General features: G+C 40.0%; 1 protein-coding gene across 1 annotated transcript in view; it reads right to left on the minus strand.

Annotated features, from left to right (window-relative positions):
- The window catches only part of DOCK3 (dedicator of cytokinesis 3), a 606,207-nt gene extending 587,092 nt beyond the window's left edge, over positions 1 to 19,115 (minus strand). Inside the window, exon 1 of the mRNA XM_011939302.1 lies at positions 18,998 to 19,115. Within this exon, the coding sequence (XP_011794692.1) occupies positions 18,998 to 19,115 (118 nt within the window). The remainder of the gene's footprint in view (positions 1 to 18,997) is intronic.
- Between the last annotated feature and the right edge of the window lie 1,426 nt (positions 19,116 to 20,541).

Genomic DNA, 20,541 nt, shown 5'->3' on the forward strand with positions numbered 1-20,541 from the left:
ATGCAATACATTCCACCTATGATCAATACTTTCTACCTAACAGCTATCGCTTAACTGCTGTGTATTTTTGCATTTATTTATACTGTGGTCAGAATACAAAATTAGCTATTCTTTCTCTGTTCATCATTACAAGAAGAGTGACATATGTGTTACAATGTTTTGTATTCTTTGTCTAATGTTGTGAATGCTGTGCCCCATAATTTTCATAAATTTTCTATCTGTAATTCGTCTTTAGATTTGAAAATACAATTAATGTTGATATTAAAGGTTGAAACAATTAAAATTGAAAATGGGCAAAAAATCTGAACAAACATTTCTCAAAAAAGACATATAAATGGCCAATAAATATATGAAAAAATGCTCAATGTCATTAATCATCAAAGAATTGCAAATAAAACCAACAATGAGGTATCATCTCTTTCCCAGTTAAAATGGCTATCATCAAAAAGACAAAAATAACAAATGCTGGCAAGGATGCGAGAAAACAGAACCGTTACACACTGTGCTGGAGATGTAAACTAGTATACCACTATGGAGAACAATACGGAGGCGCCTCAAAAATACTACAAATAGCTCTTCCAGAACACAGAAGCAGAGAAGCCTCTGAAGCATTGATATTTAGCTGGAAAGGCGCTGCACCTTGGGTCTCATCTGCTGTCCAGGACAAAAGAGGACAAGATGACCAACCAGACACAGCTGAACCACCACTGCAGTCAGAGCCTTGCGGGGCACAGAACAAGGCAGACCCACCCCTTCCGATGCCCCGCCCTTGCACCAACACTGCCACAGGAGTGAAACTAGGCCTAGAGAAGAGCAGACTCTCCCACTTTCTGAGTGACTACCCCGTAACACACAGGCCTGCGCCTGACAGCGCCCCACCTCCATCCTCACATCACCACCAGCACACCCATTTGCACAGTCACTAACAGAAGCCCCCAACCTCCCCCAGTCATACTGCCTCCTCCGCTGTGGTGAATGCTTGCACAAAGGCAAGAACCTCAGCATTCACCAGCACGCTGCTGCAGCAGTGTGCACTCCACCATGTTGTCACTGCTGATGCTGGCAGCACATGCAAACAAACATGGATCCTGCTGCCACCACACTACAAAATGCACTCCAATTGGACTGTAACTGACCTGTGGTCCAGGAGCACCTCAGCCCCCACCCCCACCAGCACAGTGGATTCCTAACTTCAAGGAGTCAGAGAGCAAAGTCAGGACCCAACACAAGTCACCCAGAGTTAGAGCATGCAGCCCAGAAGTTGTGAGTGGAGCATTAGCCCCCTAAAACCTTCTGCAAACTAAGCCAGTCAGCTGAATTCACCTTATAACACAATCAAAACCCTCAAGGTCATCAAATAGGATAAAAGTTAAAAAAAAAAAAACTCTAAAGGTCAGCAACTTCAAAGACTGAAGAAACATCAGCTCACAAACATAAAAAAGAATCAGTGCAATAATTCTGACAACTCAAAAAGTCAGAGTGCCTTCTTTCATATAAACAACCACACTAGCTGGACATGGTGGCTAACGCCTGTAATCCCAACACTTTGGGAGGCCGAGGCAGGCGAATCACCTAAGGTCGGGAGTTCGAGACCAGCCTGACCAACATGGAGAAATACTATCTCTACTAAAAATACAAAATTAGCTGAGCATGGTGACACAAGCCTGTAATCCCAGCTACTCGGGAGGCTGATGCAGGAGAACAGCTTGAACCTGTGAGGCAGAGGTTGCGGTGAACCAAGATCACACCACTGCACCCCAGCCTAGGCAAGAAGAGTAAAACTCCATCTGAAAAAAAAAAAAAAACCACACCACCTCTCCAGAAAGGGTTCTCAACAGGGCTGAGATGGCTAAAATGACAGAAATATAATTCAGAACATGGTTAGGGAGGAAGATCACTGAGATAACAGAATATGTTGAAACCCAACCCAAGGAAGCTAAGTATCATAATAAACTGATACAGGAACTGAAAGTCAAAATAGCCAGTATAGAAAAGAATGTAACTGACCTGACAGAGCTGCAAAACACACTACAAGAATTTGATAACGCAATCACAAGTATCAACAGCAGAACAGACCAAGGTGAGGAAAGAATCTCAGAGCTTGAGGACTGGGTTTCTTAAATACAACAGTCAGAAAACAACAGAGAAAAAGAATGAAAAGGAACAAAACCTTCAAGAAATATGGGCTTATGTAAAGAGACCAAATCCAAAGGCCAAGGCAGGCAGATCACGAGGTCAAGAGATCAAGGCCATCCTTACCAACGTGGTGAAACCCCATGTGCACTAAAAATACAAAAATTAGCTGGGTGTGGTGGCAGCACGCACCTGTAGTCCCAGCTACTCAGGAGGCTGAGGCAGGAGAATCACTTGAACCCAGGAGGCAAAGGTTGCAGGGAGCCGAGATCATGCCACACGGCACTCCAGCCTGGCAACAGGGCAAGACTCCATCTCAAAAAATAAAAAATAAACTTAAAAAAAAGGCACCAAATCCATAACTCATTGGTGTTCCTGAAAGAGACGGGGAGTGTTTAAGAAACTTGAAACTTGAAAAACGTATTTCAGGATATCAACAATGAGAGCTTCCTCCAACCTAGATAGGCCAACATTTAAATGCAGGAAATGCAGAGAACCCCAGTAACATACTTCACAAGATCATCTCCAAGAAATACAATCATCAGATTCTCCAAAGTCAAAATGAAAGAAAAAAATGTTAAAGGTAGCTAGATCAGGTAACCTACAAAGGCAAGCCCATCAGACTAACAGTGGACCTCTCAGGAAAAACCCAAGCCAGAAGAGACTGGGGGCCAATAGTCCATATTCTTAAAAAAAGAGATTCAAACCCAGAATTTCATAGCTGGCCAAACTGAGCTTCATAAGCCAACAAGAAATAAGATCCTTCTCAGACAATCAAACACTAGGGAAATTCGTTACCCTCAGACCCACCTTTTCAGAGCTCCTGAAGGAAGCACTAAATATGGAAAGGAAAGAACATTACCAGCCACAACAAACACAAACTTAAGTACACAGACTAGTAACACTATAAAGCAACCACACTAACATGTCTCCATAATAACTAGCTAACATCATGATGACAGGATCAAATCTATGCATATCAATAATAACCTTGAATGTAAACGGGATAAATGCCCCAATTAAAAGGTGCAGAGTAGCAAGCTAGACAAAGAACCAAGATCCATTAATATGCTGTCTTCGAGAGATCCGTGTCACATGTAAAAACACCCACAGACTCGAAATAAAGGGATGGAGAAAAATCTACCAAACAAGAGAAAACAGAAAAAAGCAGGGGTTGCAATCCTAATTTCAGACAAAACCGACTTTAAACCAATGAAGATCAAAAAAAGACAAAGAAGGGCATTACATAATGGTAAAGGATTCAATTCAACAAGAAGACTTAACTATCCTAAATATATATGCACCTAACACAGCAGCACCCAGATTCATAAAGCAAGTTCTTAGAGACCTACAAAGACTCCCACACAATAGTGGGAAACTTCAACATGCCACTAACAGTATTCAATAGATCATCAAGGCAGAAAATTAACAAAGGTATTTAGTACTTGAACTTAGCATTGGATCAAATGGATCTGATAGACATTTACAGAACTCTCCACCCAAAAGCAACAAAATATACATTCTTCTCATTACCACATCACACACAGTCTAAAACTGACCACATACTCAGGACACAAAACACTCCTCAGCAAATGCAAAAGAAGTGAAATCATAACAACCACTCTCTCAGACCACAGCACAATCAAATTCAAAATCAACACTAAGAAATTCACTCAAAACCATACAATTACACATAAGTTAAATAAACTGCTCCCAAATGACTTCTGGGTAAATAATGAAATTAAGGCAAAAATCAACAAGTTCTTTGAAACTAATGAGAACAAAAATACAATATACCCAAAATCTCTGGGACACAGCTAAGGCAGTGTTAAAAGGAAAATATATAGCACTAAATGCCCACACCAAAAATAAATATCTGTCTCAATCTAACATTAAAACTAAAAGAAGTAGGGAGCCAAGAGTAAACCAAGCCCAAAGCTAGTGGAAGACAAGAAATAACCAAAATCAGAGGTGAACAGAAGGAGAGGGAAACACGAAAAACCATTCAAAAGCTCAATGAAGGCAGGGGTTGGATTTTTGAAAAGAAAATTAATAAAACAGGCCAGGCAAGGTAGCTCACGCCTGTAACACCAGTACTTTGGGAGGCCGAGACGGGTGGATCACATGAGATCAGGAGTTTGAGACCAACCTGACCAACAAGGCGAAATCCCATCTCTACTAAAAAATACAAAAATTAGCTGGGTGTGGTGGCACATGCCTGTAATCCCAGCTACTTGGGAGGCTGAGGCAGGAGAATCACTTGAAGCCAGGAGGTAGAGGTTGCAGTGAGCTGAAATCATGCCACTGCACTCCAGCCTAGGCAACAAGAGCGAAACTCTGCCTCAAAAATAAAATAAAATAAAATAAATAAAACAGATAGATGGTTAGCTAGACTAATAAAGAAGAAAAGAGTGAATATCCAAATAAACACAATTAGAAACAGCAAAGGGGATATTACCACTCATCCCACAAAAATTCAAATAATCATCAGAGACTATTATGAACACCTCTATATACATAAACCAGAAAATCTGGAAGAAATGTTTACATTCCTGGACACATACACCCTCCCCAAAACTGAACCAGGAAGAAACTGAATATCTGAACAGACCAATAATGATCTCTGAAACTGAATTTTAATAAACTTCCAACCAACCAAAAGAGGCCAAGGAGCAGACAAATTCACAGCCAAATTCTAACAGATGTACAAAGAAGAGCTATTACCATTCCTACTGAAACAATTCTAAAAAACTAAGGAGGAGGGACTCCTCCTCAACTCATTCTATGAAGCCAGCATCATCCTGATATCAAAACCTGTCACAGAACAGGCCAATATCCTTGATGAACATCAATGCAAAAATCCTCAAAGAAATATTCGCAAACCAAATCCAGCAACACATCAAAAAGCTTATCCACCATGATCAACTAAGCTTTATCCCTGGAATGCAAGGTTGCTCTAACATATGCAAATCAATAAACATGATTCATCACACAAACAGAACTAGAAACAAAAACCACATGATCATCTCAACAGATGCAGAAAAAGCTTTTGGTAAAATTCAACACCCCTTTATGATAAAAACTCTCAATAAGCTTGGTAAAATAATAACAGACATCTGTGACAAACCCACAGCCAACGACATAATGAATCTATAAAGCTGGAAGCAGTCCCCTGGAAAACCGGCACAAGACAGAGGTGCCCTCTCTCACCACTCCTAGTCAACACAGTATTGAAAGTCCTTTCCAGAACAATCAGGCAAGAGAAAGAAAGAAGCGGCATTCAAACAGGAAGAGAGGAAGTCAAACTATCCCTCTTTGTAGATGACATGCCTTATACCTACATAACCCCACAGTGTCAGCCCCAAAGCTCCTTAAGCTGAAAAACAACTTCAGCAAACTCTGAGAACACAAAATCCACGTGCAAAAATCACTAGAGTTCCTATACACCAACAATAGCCAACTCGAGAGCCAAATCAGGAACAGAATCTCATTCACTGCCATAAAAAGAATGAAATACCTAGAAATATAGCTAACCAGAGAAGTGAAAGATGATTACAAAAAGAACTACAAAACATTGCTCAAAAAAAAAAAAAAAAACAGAGAGGACACAAACAAATGGAAAAACATTTCATGCTAACAGAGAAGAAGAATCTATATCATTAAAATGGTCATACTGCCCAAAGCAATTTACAGATTCAACGCTATTCCTATCAAACTACAATGACATTCTTCACAGAACTAGAAAAATCTATTTTAAAATTCACATGGAACAACAACAAAAAAAAATCCCGAATAGCCAAGGCAATCCTAAGCAAAAAGAACAAAGCTGGAGGCATCATGCCACCCAAATTCAAACTACACCACAGGGCCACAGTAACTAAAGATGGTACTAGAACAAAAACAGACACAGAGACCAGTGGAAAACAACAGAGCACCCAGAAACAAGTCCACACACTTACAACCATCCAATCTTCAACAAACCTGACAAAAACAAGCACTGAAGATGACTCCCTATTCAATAAATGGTGCTGGCATAACTGGCTAACCGTATGCAGAAGACTAAAACCGGAACCCTTCCTTACACCATACACAAAAATCAACTCAAGACAGATTAAACACTTGACCAGGTGCAGTGGCTCACGCCTGTAATCCTAGCACTTTCGAGGCCAAGGCGGGTGGATCACCTGAGGTCAGGAGTTCCAGACCAGTGTGGCCAACATGGTGAAACCCCATTTCAACATGGTGAAACTAAAAATACAAAAATTAGCCAGGCATAGTAGCACACACCTGTAGTCCCTGCTACTTGGGAGGCTAAGGCAGAAGAATCGCTTGAACCGGGGAGGCAGAGGTTGCAGTGAGCCAAGATCGTACCACTGCACTACTCCATCCTGAGTGACTGAGCAAGACTCCGTCTCAAAAAAAAAAAAAAAAAAAGATAGATTTAACACTTAAATGTAAACCCCAAAACTAATAGATCACCTAGGTGATACCATTCTGGACATAGGAATGGGCAAAGATTTCATGACAAAGGCACCAAAAGCAATCACAACAAAGGCAAAAATTGACAAATGGGATCTTATTAATTTAGGAGCTTCTGCATAACAAGAGAAACTATCAACAGAGTAAACAACCTACAGAATGGGAGAAAAATTCTGCAATCTCTCCATCTGAAAAAGGTCTAATATCATCTACAAGGAACTTAAATTTACCAGAACAAAAAAAATCCATTAAAAAGCGGGCAAAGGACACGAACACATGCTTCTCAAAAAAAGACATTCATGTGGCCAAGAAGCAAATGCAAAAAAGCTTAGTATCATTGATCATTAGAGAAATGCAAATCAAAATCACAATGAGACACCATCTCACACCAGTCAGAAGGGAAGATCATCACCCAGGCACACAGCCATCAGGTTATCTAAAGTCAAGACAAAGGAAAGAATCTTAAGAGCTGTGAGGCAAAAGTATCAGGTAACCGATAAAGGAAAATTTATCAGATTAAAAGCAGATTTCTCAGCAGAAACCCTACAAACTCAAAGGGACTGAGGTCCTGTCTTTAGTCTCCTTAAACAAAACAATTATCAGTCATGAATGTTTTATCTAGCAAAACTGAGCTTCGTAAATGAAGGAAAGATAGTCTTTTTCAGAAAAACAAATGCTGAGAGAATCTGCCACTACCAAGCCAGGACTACAATAACTGCTTTAAAAAAAAAAAAAAAGAAGCTCTAAATATTGAAACAAAACCTCAAAATACACCAAAATAGCATCTCCTTAAAGGATAAATCTCACAGGACCCATAAAGACCTATAAAACAATAGCAAATGAGAAAAAACAAACAAACAAGGTATTCAGGCAACAACCAGAATGATGAACAGAATAGTACCTCACATCTCAATACTAACATTGAATGTATGGCCTAAATGCTCCATTTTAAAGACACAGAATGGCAGAATAGAAAAGAATTCACCAACCATGTATCTGTTGTCTTCAAGAGATTCACCTAACACATAAGGACTCACATAAACTTAAGGTAAAAAGGTGGAAAAAGATACTCCATGCAAACATCAAAAGCAAGCAGGAGGAGCTATTCTTATATCAGACAAAACAAACTTCAAAAGCAAAAGCAGTTAAAAAACACAAAGAGAGATATTATACAATGATAAAAGGACTAGGCCAAGCATGGTGGCTCATGCCTGTATCTCAACACTTTGGGAGGCTGAGTTGGGCAGATTACTTGTGGCCAGGGGTTCCAGATCAGTTTGGCCAACATGGTGAAACCGCATCTCTACTAAAAATACAAAAATTAGCTGGGCATGCTGGTGTACAACTATAGTTCCAGCTACTCAGCAGGCTGAGACACAAGAATCGCTTGAACCCAGAAGGCACAGTCACACCACTGATGACACCAAGATCACACCACTGCATTCCAATCTGGATGACAGAGAGACAGACTATCTAAAAAACAAACAAACAAACAAAAAGATTAAAAAACTAGTCCAACCGGAAAATATCAGAATCCTAGATATATATGCACTTAACACTGGAGCTTCCAAATTTATAAAACAGTTACTACTAGACCTAAGAAATGTGATGGATGGCAACACAATATTGGTGGGGGACTTCAATAATCCACTGACAGGACTGGACAAGTCATCAAGACAGAAAGACCACAAATAAACAATGGACTTAAACTATACCCTAGAACAAAGGAACTTAACAGATATTTACAGAACATTCTACCCAACAACTACAGAATATACATTCTAATCATTAGTATATGGAACATTCTCCAAGATAGATCATATTACAGGCCACAAAACAACTCTCAATAAATTTAAGAAAATCAAAATTACATTAAGTACTCTCTCAGAACACAGTGGAATAAAATTGGAAATCAACTCCAAAAGGAACCCTCAAAACCATGAAAATACATGGAAACTAATCTGCTGCTGAATGATCACTGGGTCAACAATGAAATCAAGATGGAAATTAAAAGTTTTTTTTAATTTTTGAACTGCGTAACAGTGACACAATCGATCAAAACCTCTGGGATGCAGCAAGAGGTGATAAGAGAAAAGTTCTTAACGTTAAACACCTACATCAAAAGTCTGAAAGAGAAATAAGAAGACAGTCTAAGGTGAAACCTCAAGGAACTAGAGAAACAAAAACAAACAACTAAAACCCAGCAGAAGAAAAGAAATAACAAAGATCAGAGCAGAACTAAATGAAATTGAAACAAACAACAAAAAAGAAACAATACAAAAGATAAATGAAACAAAAACCTCCTTCTTTGAAAAGATAATAAAGGGGGGTGGCCAATAAAGGAAGGAGACTGGGCAGGCACACGCCCTCGCAGCCACTCACCTCCCTCCCTGCACGCACACCCACACACCCACACACCCACACTCCCTCCCCTGCCTCCCTCCCTGCACTCTGCCCACCCTTCCGCCCTCCCTGCCCTCAGACAGAAGGAAGTCCAGAGACATGGGAGCGGTGGCCACGTAGCACAGCGGCCAGCAGCCAAGGCTGGGGCTGAGGAGCAGCCCTGAGGACAGACATTGGGCAGTAGTGAGGAGCCAGACTGGCTGGAGGTTGTAACTCTGGCTACAGTCCCCCCACTGCAGGGACAGATTTCCAAGGCTTTGATCTAGGTGGTGGAAGTGGCCGGCCCAGATGAGATGCTCCAAGTCCCTTGTAATTCTGTTCAGAAGAAAAATCACTAGTGGTCTGCTCTTGCCATAATACCAAACCTTTTTGACTTACGCTTTGGTGCTGCAACACTGGAAGAATTCAGTTTCCAGGAATATCTTTTTTTCATTTGAGTGATTCTTTAGGATGAAAAAATATTTTAGTCTTAATAATTACTTTGTTTTAAACCTATTTTCTTTACAGTCTGAACTGCTTAATAAATTGAACCATTTACCAACAAGGCGCACAGCCATTTCTCATCAGGAGCTGGTTGAAAACTGTGCTGTGAGTATAGCAGGAATGGCACAAGAAGATAGCCATCATGGGCAAGTGCCATCCAGCTTTCATCATGGTGTCAACAAGGAACTTGACCTATCCACCAAAGTGTAACACAGGGAATCAGGAAGTCCTTATTTTACGTTTGTGGACACCATGATGAGTAAACCACATCTCAATGAAACAAAGAAGAGCCATACTTCAGGGAGACAAGAGCAGAGTCTAATAGGCATGCTATTAAGGAAGACAAGGAGAATTCTGATGACACAGAAGAGGAAGAAGAGGAGGAAGAAGTCTCTTGCAAAAGGGAGCAGATCATAGTGGAGGTAAACCTTAATAATCAAACATTAAATGTACCTAAAGGGGAAAAGGGTACCTCTTCTCAATCCAAAGAGATTCCTATTCTTCAACAGTGAGGAGGAAGAGAGTGAGGAAGGGGCCACAGATAACAGCAATGACTGGAGAGAATGAAAAGCAGAAGAAAAAGAAGAAGATAATAGAGAAAGTCAGAATTACAGAAAGGAGAATGAGGAGAGCTGCCTCTGTTGCTGCAGCTACCACTTCCCCTACTCCCAGAACTACAAGAGGTTGCAGCAAGAGCGTAGAGTCACCTGGGCGTAAGAAGCAGGCCACAAAGGAGCCTGAAGCACCAGTTCAGAAAGCTAAGTGTGACCTGTGAGAAGTGCCCCAGGGTTTTTTGTTTTGTTTTGTTTTTTGTTTTTTTGAGACAGAGTTTTACTCTTGTTGCCCAGGCTGGAGTGCAATGGTGTGATCTCGGCTCACCACAACCTCCACCTCCTGGGTTCAAATGATTCTCCTGCCTCAGCGTCCCGAGTAGCTGGGTTTACAGGAATGCGTCACCACACCCAGTTAATTTTGTATTTTCAGTAGAGACAGGGTTTCTACGTGTTGATCAGGCTGGTATCAAACTCCTGACCTCAGATTATCCGCCCGTCTTGGCCTCCCAAAGTGCTGGGATTACAGACATGTGCCCCAGGGTATTTAACACTCACTGGTGTCTGGAGAAGCACATGAACGTTACTCATAGGCACATGCGGATTTGCGATAAATGTGGCAAGAAGTTTGTCCTGGAAAGGGAGCTGTACCTTCACCGGCAAACAGACTGTGAAAAAAGCATTCAGTGTGTTTCCTGCAATAAATTGTTTAAGAAACTGTATCCTTCATTAACATATCAAGATCATCTATGGTTACGCAGAAAAGAAATTTTCCTGTGAAATTTGTGAGAAAAAATTCTATACCATGGCTCGTGCGAAAACACATGGTTGCACACATGACAGACATGCCATTTACATGTGAAACCTGTGGAAAATCATTCAAATGCAGTATGCCACTCATGGTGCATTCCCTGCAGCATTTTGGAGAGAAGCTCTTCAGAGGCGAGAACTGTGATGAAAGGTTTCAGTACAATTACCAGCTACACACCCACATGAGCATCCACACTGGGCACAAACAGTTCATGTGCCAGTGGTGTGGCAAAGATTTCAACATGAAGCAGTATTTTCACGAACACATGAAAACACTGGAGAGAAACCCTTTATCTGTGAAATCTGTGGCAAAAGATTTCATAAATCATAAAGGCCAGAGTAAGGACAACTTTAAATGATAAAGGCCAGAGTGAGAACAACTTTGTGCGGCAGCTGGCAAAGAACAGTTCAGCACAGCATCACTAACATCCATCTCCTTGAGTGTGTTCTCCAGGAGATACGTTCCCATGTGTGAATGTGCACAGAGGGAGTCGGCGGGTGTTTCTTTAGTTCTCAGACTCTCCTCGGCCTCCACTAAGAGTTCTGTCATTGTCACTGAAACAACAGATCTAAGGAAATGAACAAGACGACGACCTTGAGCTCACAGAGGGACTGTCATCTAAACCAAGGGAACCACCAAACTAAAGCCCAATTTGCTTGCATTTTCTGGTGACTTTTCTAAGTTTCAAATACTCAGACTTCTGGAATTTTATAATTTCATATCAGCTGATTAAAGAAAAAAGAAAAGATGAATAACACTGATAGACCATTAGGAAGATTAACCAAGAAGAGAGAAAATCCAAATAAGCTCAATTAGAAACAAAACGAGAGATATTACAAGCAATACCAAAGAAATACAAAAGATCATTCAAGGCTACTATGAACACCTTTATGGGCACAAACTAGAAAACCTAGAGGAGATGGACAAATTTCTGGAAATATACAACCCTCTTAGATTAAACCAGGAAGATATAGAAACTCTGAACAGACAAATAACAAGCAGTGAGATAGAAATGATAATTTAAAAAAAAAAAATGCCAACAAAAGAGGCCAGGACTAGAAGGATTCACAGCTGAATTCTCATTCAAAGAAAAACTGGTAAAAATCCTACTGAAACTATTCCAAAAGACAGAGAAAAAAGGCACTCCCTAAATCATTCTATAAAGCCAGCATCACCTTAATACCAAAACCAGGATAGGACATAACAAAAAAAGAAAACTACACACCAATATCCTTGATGAACATAGATGTAAAAATCCTCAACAAAATACTAGCTAACTGAATCCAACAGCATATCAAAAAGATAATACACCACGATCAAGTGGGTTTCATACCAGGAACACAGGGATGGTTTAACATAGGCAAGTCAATAAATGTGATATACTACATAAACAGAATTTAAAACAAAAATCACATGACCATCTCAATAGATGCGTAAAAAGCATTTGATAAAATCCAGCACCCTTTATGATTAAAAACCTCAGCAAAATTGGCATAGAAGGGACATACCTTAATAAAAGCCATCTAAGACAAACCCACAGCCAACATTATATTGAATGAGGAAAAGACAAAAGCATTCCACCTGAGAACTGGAACAAAACATGGATGCCCACTTTTACCACTTCTCTTCAACATAGTACTGGAAGTCCTAGCCAGAGCAATCAGACAAGAGAAAGAAATAACGGACATCCAAACTGGTAAAGAGGCAGTCAAATGGTCACTGCTCACCAATGACATGATCATATACCTAAAAAACCCTAAAGACCCATCCAAAAAGCTCCTAGAACTGAAAAATAAACTCAGAAAAGTTTTGGAATACAATCTTTTTTTTTTTTTTTTTTTTTGAGATGGAGTTTTGCTCTTGTCACCCAGGCTGGTGTGCAATGGCACAATCTCAGCTCACTGCAACCTCTGCCTCCCAGGTTCAAGCAATTCTCCTGGCTCAGTCTCCCAAGTAGCTGGGATTACAGGCGTGCACCACTACACCCAGCTAATTTTTGTATTTTTAGTAGAGACAGGGTTTCATCATGTTAGCCAGGCTGGTCTCAAACTCCTGACCTTAGGTGACCTACCCACCTTGGCTTGCCAAAGTGCAGGGATTATAGGCATGAGCCACCGTGCCTGGCCACAGGATACAAAATTGATGTGCACAAATTTGTAGCACTGCTATACACCAACAACCACCAGGCTAACAATCAAATCAAGAACTCAACCCCTTTTACACTAGCTGCAAATAAAATAAAATACTGAGGAATATACCTAATCAAGGAAGTGAAAGACCTCTAGAAGGAAAACTATAAAACACTGCTGAAAGAAAACATAGATGACACAAACAAATGTAAACACATCCCATGCACATGAATAGGTAGAATCAATATTGTGAAAATGAACATACTGCCAAAAGCAGTCTACAAATTCAATGTGATTCCCATCAAAATACCACCATCATTCTCCACAGAACTAAAAACAACAAACCTACAATTCATATGGAACCAAAAAAGAGCCCACACAGCCAAAGCAAGACTAAGCAAAAAGAGCAAATCTGGAAGCATCACATTACCCTACTTCAAACTATACTATAAGGCTATAGTCACCAAAACAGCATGGTACTAGTATAAAAATAGGCACATAGAATCCAGAAACAAAGCCAAATACTTATAGCCAAATGATGTTTGACAAAGCAAACAAAAACATAAAGTGGGGAAAGGACACACCTTATTCAACAAATGGTGCTAGGATAATTGGCAAGTTACATGTAAAAGAATGAAATTGAATCCTCATCTCTCACCTTACACAAAAATTAACTCAAAGACGGGTGCGGTGGCTCATGCCTGTAATCCCAGCACTTTGGGAGGCTGAGGCGGGTGGATCACTTGAGGTCAGGAGTTCAAGAGCAACCTGGCCAACATGGTGAAACCCCATTTCTACTAAAAATAAAAAAATCAGTCAGGCGTGGTGGCACGCACCTGTAATCTCAGCTACTCGGGAGGCTGAGACAGGAGAATTGCTTAAACTTGTGAGGCAGAGGTTGCAGTGAGCCCAGGTCATGCCATTGCATTCCAGTCTGGGCAGAGTGAGGCTCCATGTCAAAAAAAAAAAAAAATCAACTCAAGATGGATCAAAGACTTAAATCTAAGACCTGAAACCATAAAAATTCTACAAGGTAACATCAGAAAACCCTTTCTAGACACTGGCTTAGGCAAAGACTTCATAACCAAATACACAAAAGCAAATGAAACAAAAACAAAGATAAATTGATGGGACTTACTTAAACTAAAAAGCTTCTGCACAGCAGAAGAAATAATCAGTAGAGTAAACAGATAATCCACAAAGTGGGAGAAAATCTTTGCAAACTATGCATCCAACCAAGGACTAATATCCAGAATCTACAAGGAAGTGAAACAAATCAAGAAGAGAAAAACAAATAATCACATCAAAAAATGGGTTAAGGACACGAATACACAATTCTCAAGAATTGTCCATTCAGAATCTTCTCAAGAAGATATACAAATGGCCAACAAACACATGAAAAAATGCTAAACATCATTAATCACCTGAGAAATGCAATTAAAACCACAAAGAGATACCACCTTACTCTGGCAAGAATGGTCATAATTTAAAAATTAAAAAATAATAGATACTGGCACGGATGTGGTGAAAAGAAAATACTTTTATACTGCTGATGAGAACATAAACTGGTACAACCACTATGAAAAACACGTGGAGATTCCTTAAAAAACAAAAAGTAGATCTACCATTCGATCCAGCAATCCCACCACTGGGTATCTACCCAGAGGAAAACAAGTCATTATAGAAAAAAGACACATGCACACGCACGTTTATAGCAGCACAATTCTCAATTGCAAAAATATGGAACTAGCCCAAATGCCCATCAGTCAATGAGTGGATAAAGAAAACAGGTGGTGGTACAGACACACACACACACATACACACAGACACATGCCATGGACTATTCGGCCATTAAAAAAAGAAAAAAAAAATCATGGCATTCACAGCAACCTGGATGGAAATGGAGACCATTATTCTAAGTGAAGTAACTCAGGAATGAAATACCAAACATCGTATGTTCTCACTTATAAGGGGGAGCTAAGCTATGAGGATGCAAATGCATAAGCATGATACAATGGACTTTGGGGACTCAGTGGGGGGAGGAGTGGGAGGTGGGTGAGGGATAAAAGGCTACACATTGGGTACAGTGTACACTGCTCGGGTGATGGGTGCACCAAAATCTCAGAAATCACCACTAAAGAACTTACTCATGTAACCAAACACCACCTGTTCCCAAAAACCCCATTGAAATTAAAAAATTTAATTTCAAAACAATTTTCTTAAAAAAGCTACATGCAAAAAACAAAAACCTCAAAAAATAACAGGTACTGGTGAGACTGCTGAGACAGAGGAATGCTTAAACACTGTTGGCAGGAGTGTAAATTAGTTCAACCATTGTGAAAAACAGTGTGGCAATTCCTCAAAGACCTAAAAACAGAACTGCCATTCAACCCAGCAATCCCAATATTGCATATGTACCCACAGGAATATAAATCATTCTATCATAAAGACATATGCATGTGTATGTTCACTGCAGCACTATTCACAATAGCAAAGACATGGAATCAATCTAAATGTCCATCAATGGCAGACTACAGAAAATGTGGAACACATACACCATGGAATACTATACAGCCATAGAAAAGCACAAGATCCTGTCCTTTGCAGGAACAAGTATGGAGATGGAGACTATTATCCTTAGCAAACTAACATGGGAACAGAAAACCAAATACCATATATTCTCACTTACAACTGGGAACTAAAAGATGAGAACACATGGACACACAGATGGCAACAACAGACACTGGTGTGTCCGGAGCCGTGAGGCCCAGAAATTGCCGCGGCTTGTGTTGCTTAAGCTCCATATCATCAGAGACAAGATGGCGTATTTCCGGGTTCTTCATTAACAACTTTTCCCGCGCGCGCCAAACTTCTTCGCGCCCAGGAAGATAATGCAGCCTACAGCGCAGGCGCAATTCCATGCCTGGGAAAAATACCAATTAATGGCGCATGCGCGATTGTAATTTGAGAAAACACAGCCCCCCGTCACTGCCCTGGCCCAACCTCTTCCCCTGCCAGCCTATATAAGGCATTGCACTGCCACCATTAAACGAGACTTGATCAGGCTATTTGTCTTGTCTCCATTTCTCGTGTTTTCTTGTCTCCTCCATTCCCACTCCCCCTTCCAGGGTCCGTTCGACTGTCCTGCAGGACGGGACACTGGTGCCTACCAGAGAATGGAGGGTAGGAAGAGGGAGAGGATCAGGAAAAATAACTAACGGATACTAGGCTTAATACCTGGGTGACAAGATAATCTGCACAACAAACCCCTGTGACACGAGTTTACGAATATAACAAACATGTACGCATGTACCCCTGAACCTAAATCAAAACTTAAAATAAATAAATATTTCGAATTTAAAAAAAAATACTACAAATAGAACTACTATATGGCTGAGTGCGCTAGCTCATGCCTCTAATTTCAGCATTTTGGAAGGCTGAGGTGGGCAGATCACTTGAGCCCAGGAGCTCAAGACCAGCCTGCCTGGGCAACATGGCAAAACCCTGTATCTACCAGAAAATGCAAAAATTAGCCAGGCCTGGTGACGTGGTGCACCTGTAGTCCCAGCTACTCAGGAGGCTGAGGTGGGAAGATCACCTGAACCCAAGGAGGTCGAGGCTACAGTGAGCTGTGATGGCACCACCGCACTGCAGCATGCTGACAGAATGAGACCCTGTCACCAATAAAGATACTCAAGATATGGAATCAACCTAAGTGTCAAATAACAGATGGATGAAGAAAATATGTTGTATATACACAATGGAATACTATTCTGCCATAAAAAAAATACTGAAATCCTGCCATTTGTAGTAATGTGAATGGAACTAGAGGACATTATGTTAAGTGAAATAAGCCAAAAAGAGAAAGTTAAACACCTCATATTCTTACTCATACGTGGAAGCTATCAAACAAAACCTGAACCAAGGATACTGGGAGGGGAGGGGTAAGGGAGGATTTGAAGAGATTTGTCAAAGATACAAAATTACAACTAGATAAAAAGAATGAGTTCTAATGTTCTATCCCATATGACTATAATTAATAATAATATATAGTTTCAAAAAGCTAGAAGCAAAATATTGAACTTTCTCAACCAAAAGAAATGATGTTTAGGATAATAGATATCCTAGTTACCCTGATCTGATCACTATATATGTATCAAAACATCACTATGTACCCATGAATACAACTATTATTTGTCAATTAAAAAATAAAAATTTTAAACAGAGCCTGGCACCGCCCCTCACTCTTGCTTTCTCTCTTGCCGTGTGATCTCTGCACGTACAGGCTTCTCTTTGACTTTTGCCATGAGTGGAAGCTTCCTGAGGCCCTCACCAGAAGCAGAAGTTGTTGTCACAGCCTACAGAACCATGAGGCAAATAAATCCCTTTTCTTTATAAATTATGCAGCCTCAAGTACTCCTTTATAACAACAAATAAACAGAATAAGACAGTAGGTATTCTTGTCTCACTTTCAGATCTCAGTGAAAACTCTTTCAATATTTTACGACTGAATATGATGTTTGCTACAGGTATTTTAGTAGCTACCCTTTATTAGATAAAGAAAATTACCTTCTATTCTCAGTTTCCTTAGAGTTGTTATCACAAAAGGGTGCTGATTTATACTTCTGTTCTTAAAAAAAATTTAAAATGGTGTAGCTCACTTTCCAGAAAAAGTGCATTCCTAAATATATATGATTCCTGGGTCATGGTAGGTTACATGTCCCCCCATACCCCTCTTAACAGTAACCCAACTAGATTAGAGCTCCACTCCCATATACATTGGTTCTATACCCACACTGCAACAGTTCTACTTCATTATATCATCTGAGATGGCTTGTAGCCAGGCTGAACTACTAGTCTAGGCTGCCCAAGTTATTTCCCATGGCATCAATTTTGCTTTTGTTAATACTCTGATTTTGTGTAATTTCTCTCTAAATTTACTTTTCCCACAAATCTTGATTTAACTACAGATTCTGAAGAACATGATCCATCTCAAGAATGTGTAAATGTTACAGTAGAAATACCCATATATGCCACAGAAGAGGACAGCAGTCAAGCCAAACTACATTTAAACGTATTTAGGCTGGGTACAGTGGCTCACGCCTGTAATCCCAGCACTTTGGGAGGCTGACGCAGGTGGATCACCTGAGGTCAGGAGTTCAAGACCAACCTGGCCAACATGGTGATATCCCATCTCTACTAAAACTATAAAAATTAGCTGGACGTGGTGGCGGGTGCCTGTAATCCCAGCTACTAGGGAGGCTGAGGCAGGGGAATTACTTGAACCCGGGAGGCAGAGGTTGTAGTGAGCCGAGATTGCACCATTGTGCTCCAGCCTGGGCAACAAGAGTAAGACTCCCTCTCAAAAAAAATTATAAATAAAAATCAAAAAATATTTAAGGGCTTGTTTTAATTAGGACTAAAGATGCCCAGTCAATCAGATGGAAACACACAAATGAATGGACTATAAGGGAGTTCTATTCAAAGGCAGCTAAGCACAGGTAGATTATCTATTTGTAAAAAATAAATAAGAGGGCACAAAATACAGTTAGATACAATGAGTAAGATCTAGTATTTGATAGCACAATAGGGTGACTACAGTCAGCAATAATTTGTTGCATATTTTTTAATAATCGAGGGAGTACAACTGGAACTTTTGCAACACAGAAAAAGGTAAATGCTTGAGGTGATAGATACTACATTTACCATGTGATTATTACACATTGTATGTCTGTACCAAAGTATGTCATGTACCCCATAAATATATGTAAAAAACATGTTCTGACAGCCAGAAATTAATTATCTAATTGTTGCTAATACATTAGAATCAAAAAAGCTCACATCTTTATGCTGAACAAAGATCGGAAAGAATTTTATATAACACTCTTTCATCATGTGACTAATTATGGCTCCAGAATTACTGCTTATAATCTTATTAGCACAAAATAAATGTATATAATACTGCCAAAAATGATCACAATTTATGTGCTTTGTAGGTCCATACTCACCTTCACATTTTTCAAGAATCTGGACTGTTTCTCCTATTTCTAAGACCAACCCTTGAGGGACAGATCCTCGAAAGCTGCATATCACTAGAAAAGCAAGGATAAACACACCAATTAGCATTTTTAAACATTGAGACAGGGTCAGAGTCACTGAATTAAGCACTAAATTTTCTTAAATGTATACCTTCCCTTCTTTACTAATTCCTGTTTCTAAAGTGTAAACCCCTTTCCATTTAATCTACATTTTGAAAAATAGTATTAGCAGGCCGGGCGCGATGGCTCAAGCCTGCAATCCCAGCACTTTGGGAGGCCGAGACGGGTCGATCACGAGGTCAGGAGATCGAGACCATCCTGGCTAACACGGTGAAACCCCGTCTCTACTAAAAAATACTAAAAAAAACTAGCCGGGCGAGGTGGCGGGCGCCTGTGGTCCCAGCTACTCCGGAGGCTGAGGCAGGAGAATGGCGTAAACCCGGGAGGCGGAGCTTGCAGTGAGCTAGGATCCCGCCACTGCACTCCAGCCCGGGTGACAGAGCAACACTCTGTCTCAAAAAAAAAAAAAAAAAAAAAACAAAGAAAAATAATATTAGCAGTTTGGGACAATAAGACACATTGTGGGAAAACTGCTATCCATGAGTGGTGGGTGCATGTGTGCTTGTAGAAAAACATTTCCATTAACAGAGTCTCTGTCCCCTGGATATCCTGTGTTCCAGTGTCCTTTCTGAGCAAGTTTGTATCAATTACTTAAGAAAAAAATATTAGGAGCTTCTTATCTACCACAAGCAAACACATAGATATGTTTTAAAAGAATCATCAAATAAATTTGATTATGCTTTGAAAAGCAGAAATCTCATAATAAAAATGAACAGAAATTAATGAAATAGCAAATGCACAACAGAAAAAATCTATGGATAACAATCAAAATCCCCTAACTTTTTTAAGGAAATTGACAAACTGATTCCAAAATTCATATAAGAATACAAAGAATAAAGAAAAGCCCCATCTTACCTCAAAGTAATAAAAGCCATATATGACAAACCCACAATCAAATCACACTGAATGGGGAAAAGTTTAAAGCATTCCCCCTTAGAACTGGAACAAGATAAGGATGCCCATTTTCACTTGTCTTTGACATAATACTAGAAGACCTAATCAGAGCAATCAGGCAAGAGAAAGAAATAAAGGGCATCCAGATTGGAAAAGACGACGACAAACTGTGACTATCCATCAATGATATAATCATACACCTAGAAAACCCGTCATACAAAAGATTCCTAGATCTAATAAACTAATTCAATAAAGTAAGGTCTCAGGTACAAAATGAATGAAACAAATCAGTAGCACTGCCATACACCAAAAACCAATCTGAGAATCAAATCAAGAACTCAATCCCTTTTACAACAGCTGCAAAAAATAAAAATAAAATACCTAGGAATATACTTAACCAAGGAAATTAAAGATCTCTACAAGAAAAACTACAAGGCGGAAGCTCCAACTGGGTGGAGCTCACAGCAGCTCAAGGAAACCTGCCTGTCTCTGTAGACTCC

The sequence above is a fragment of the Colobus angolensis genome, unplaced genomic scaffold (genome assembly GCF_000951035.1).
Source record: "Colobus angolensis palliatus isolate OR3802 unplaced genomic scaffold, Cang.pa_1.0 Scaffold18, whole genome shotgun sequence".
NCBI classification, from domain to species: Eukaryota; Metazoa; Chordata; class Mammalia; order Primates; family Cercopithecidae; genus Colobus; species Colobus angolensis.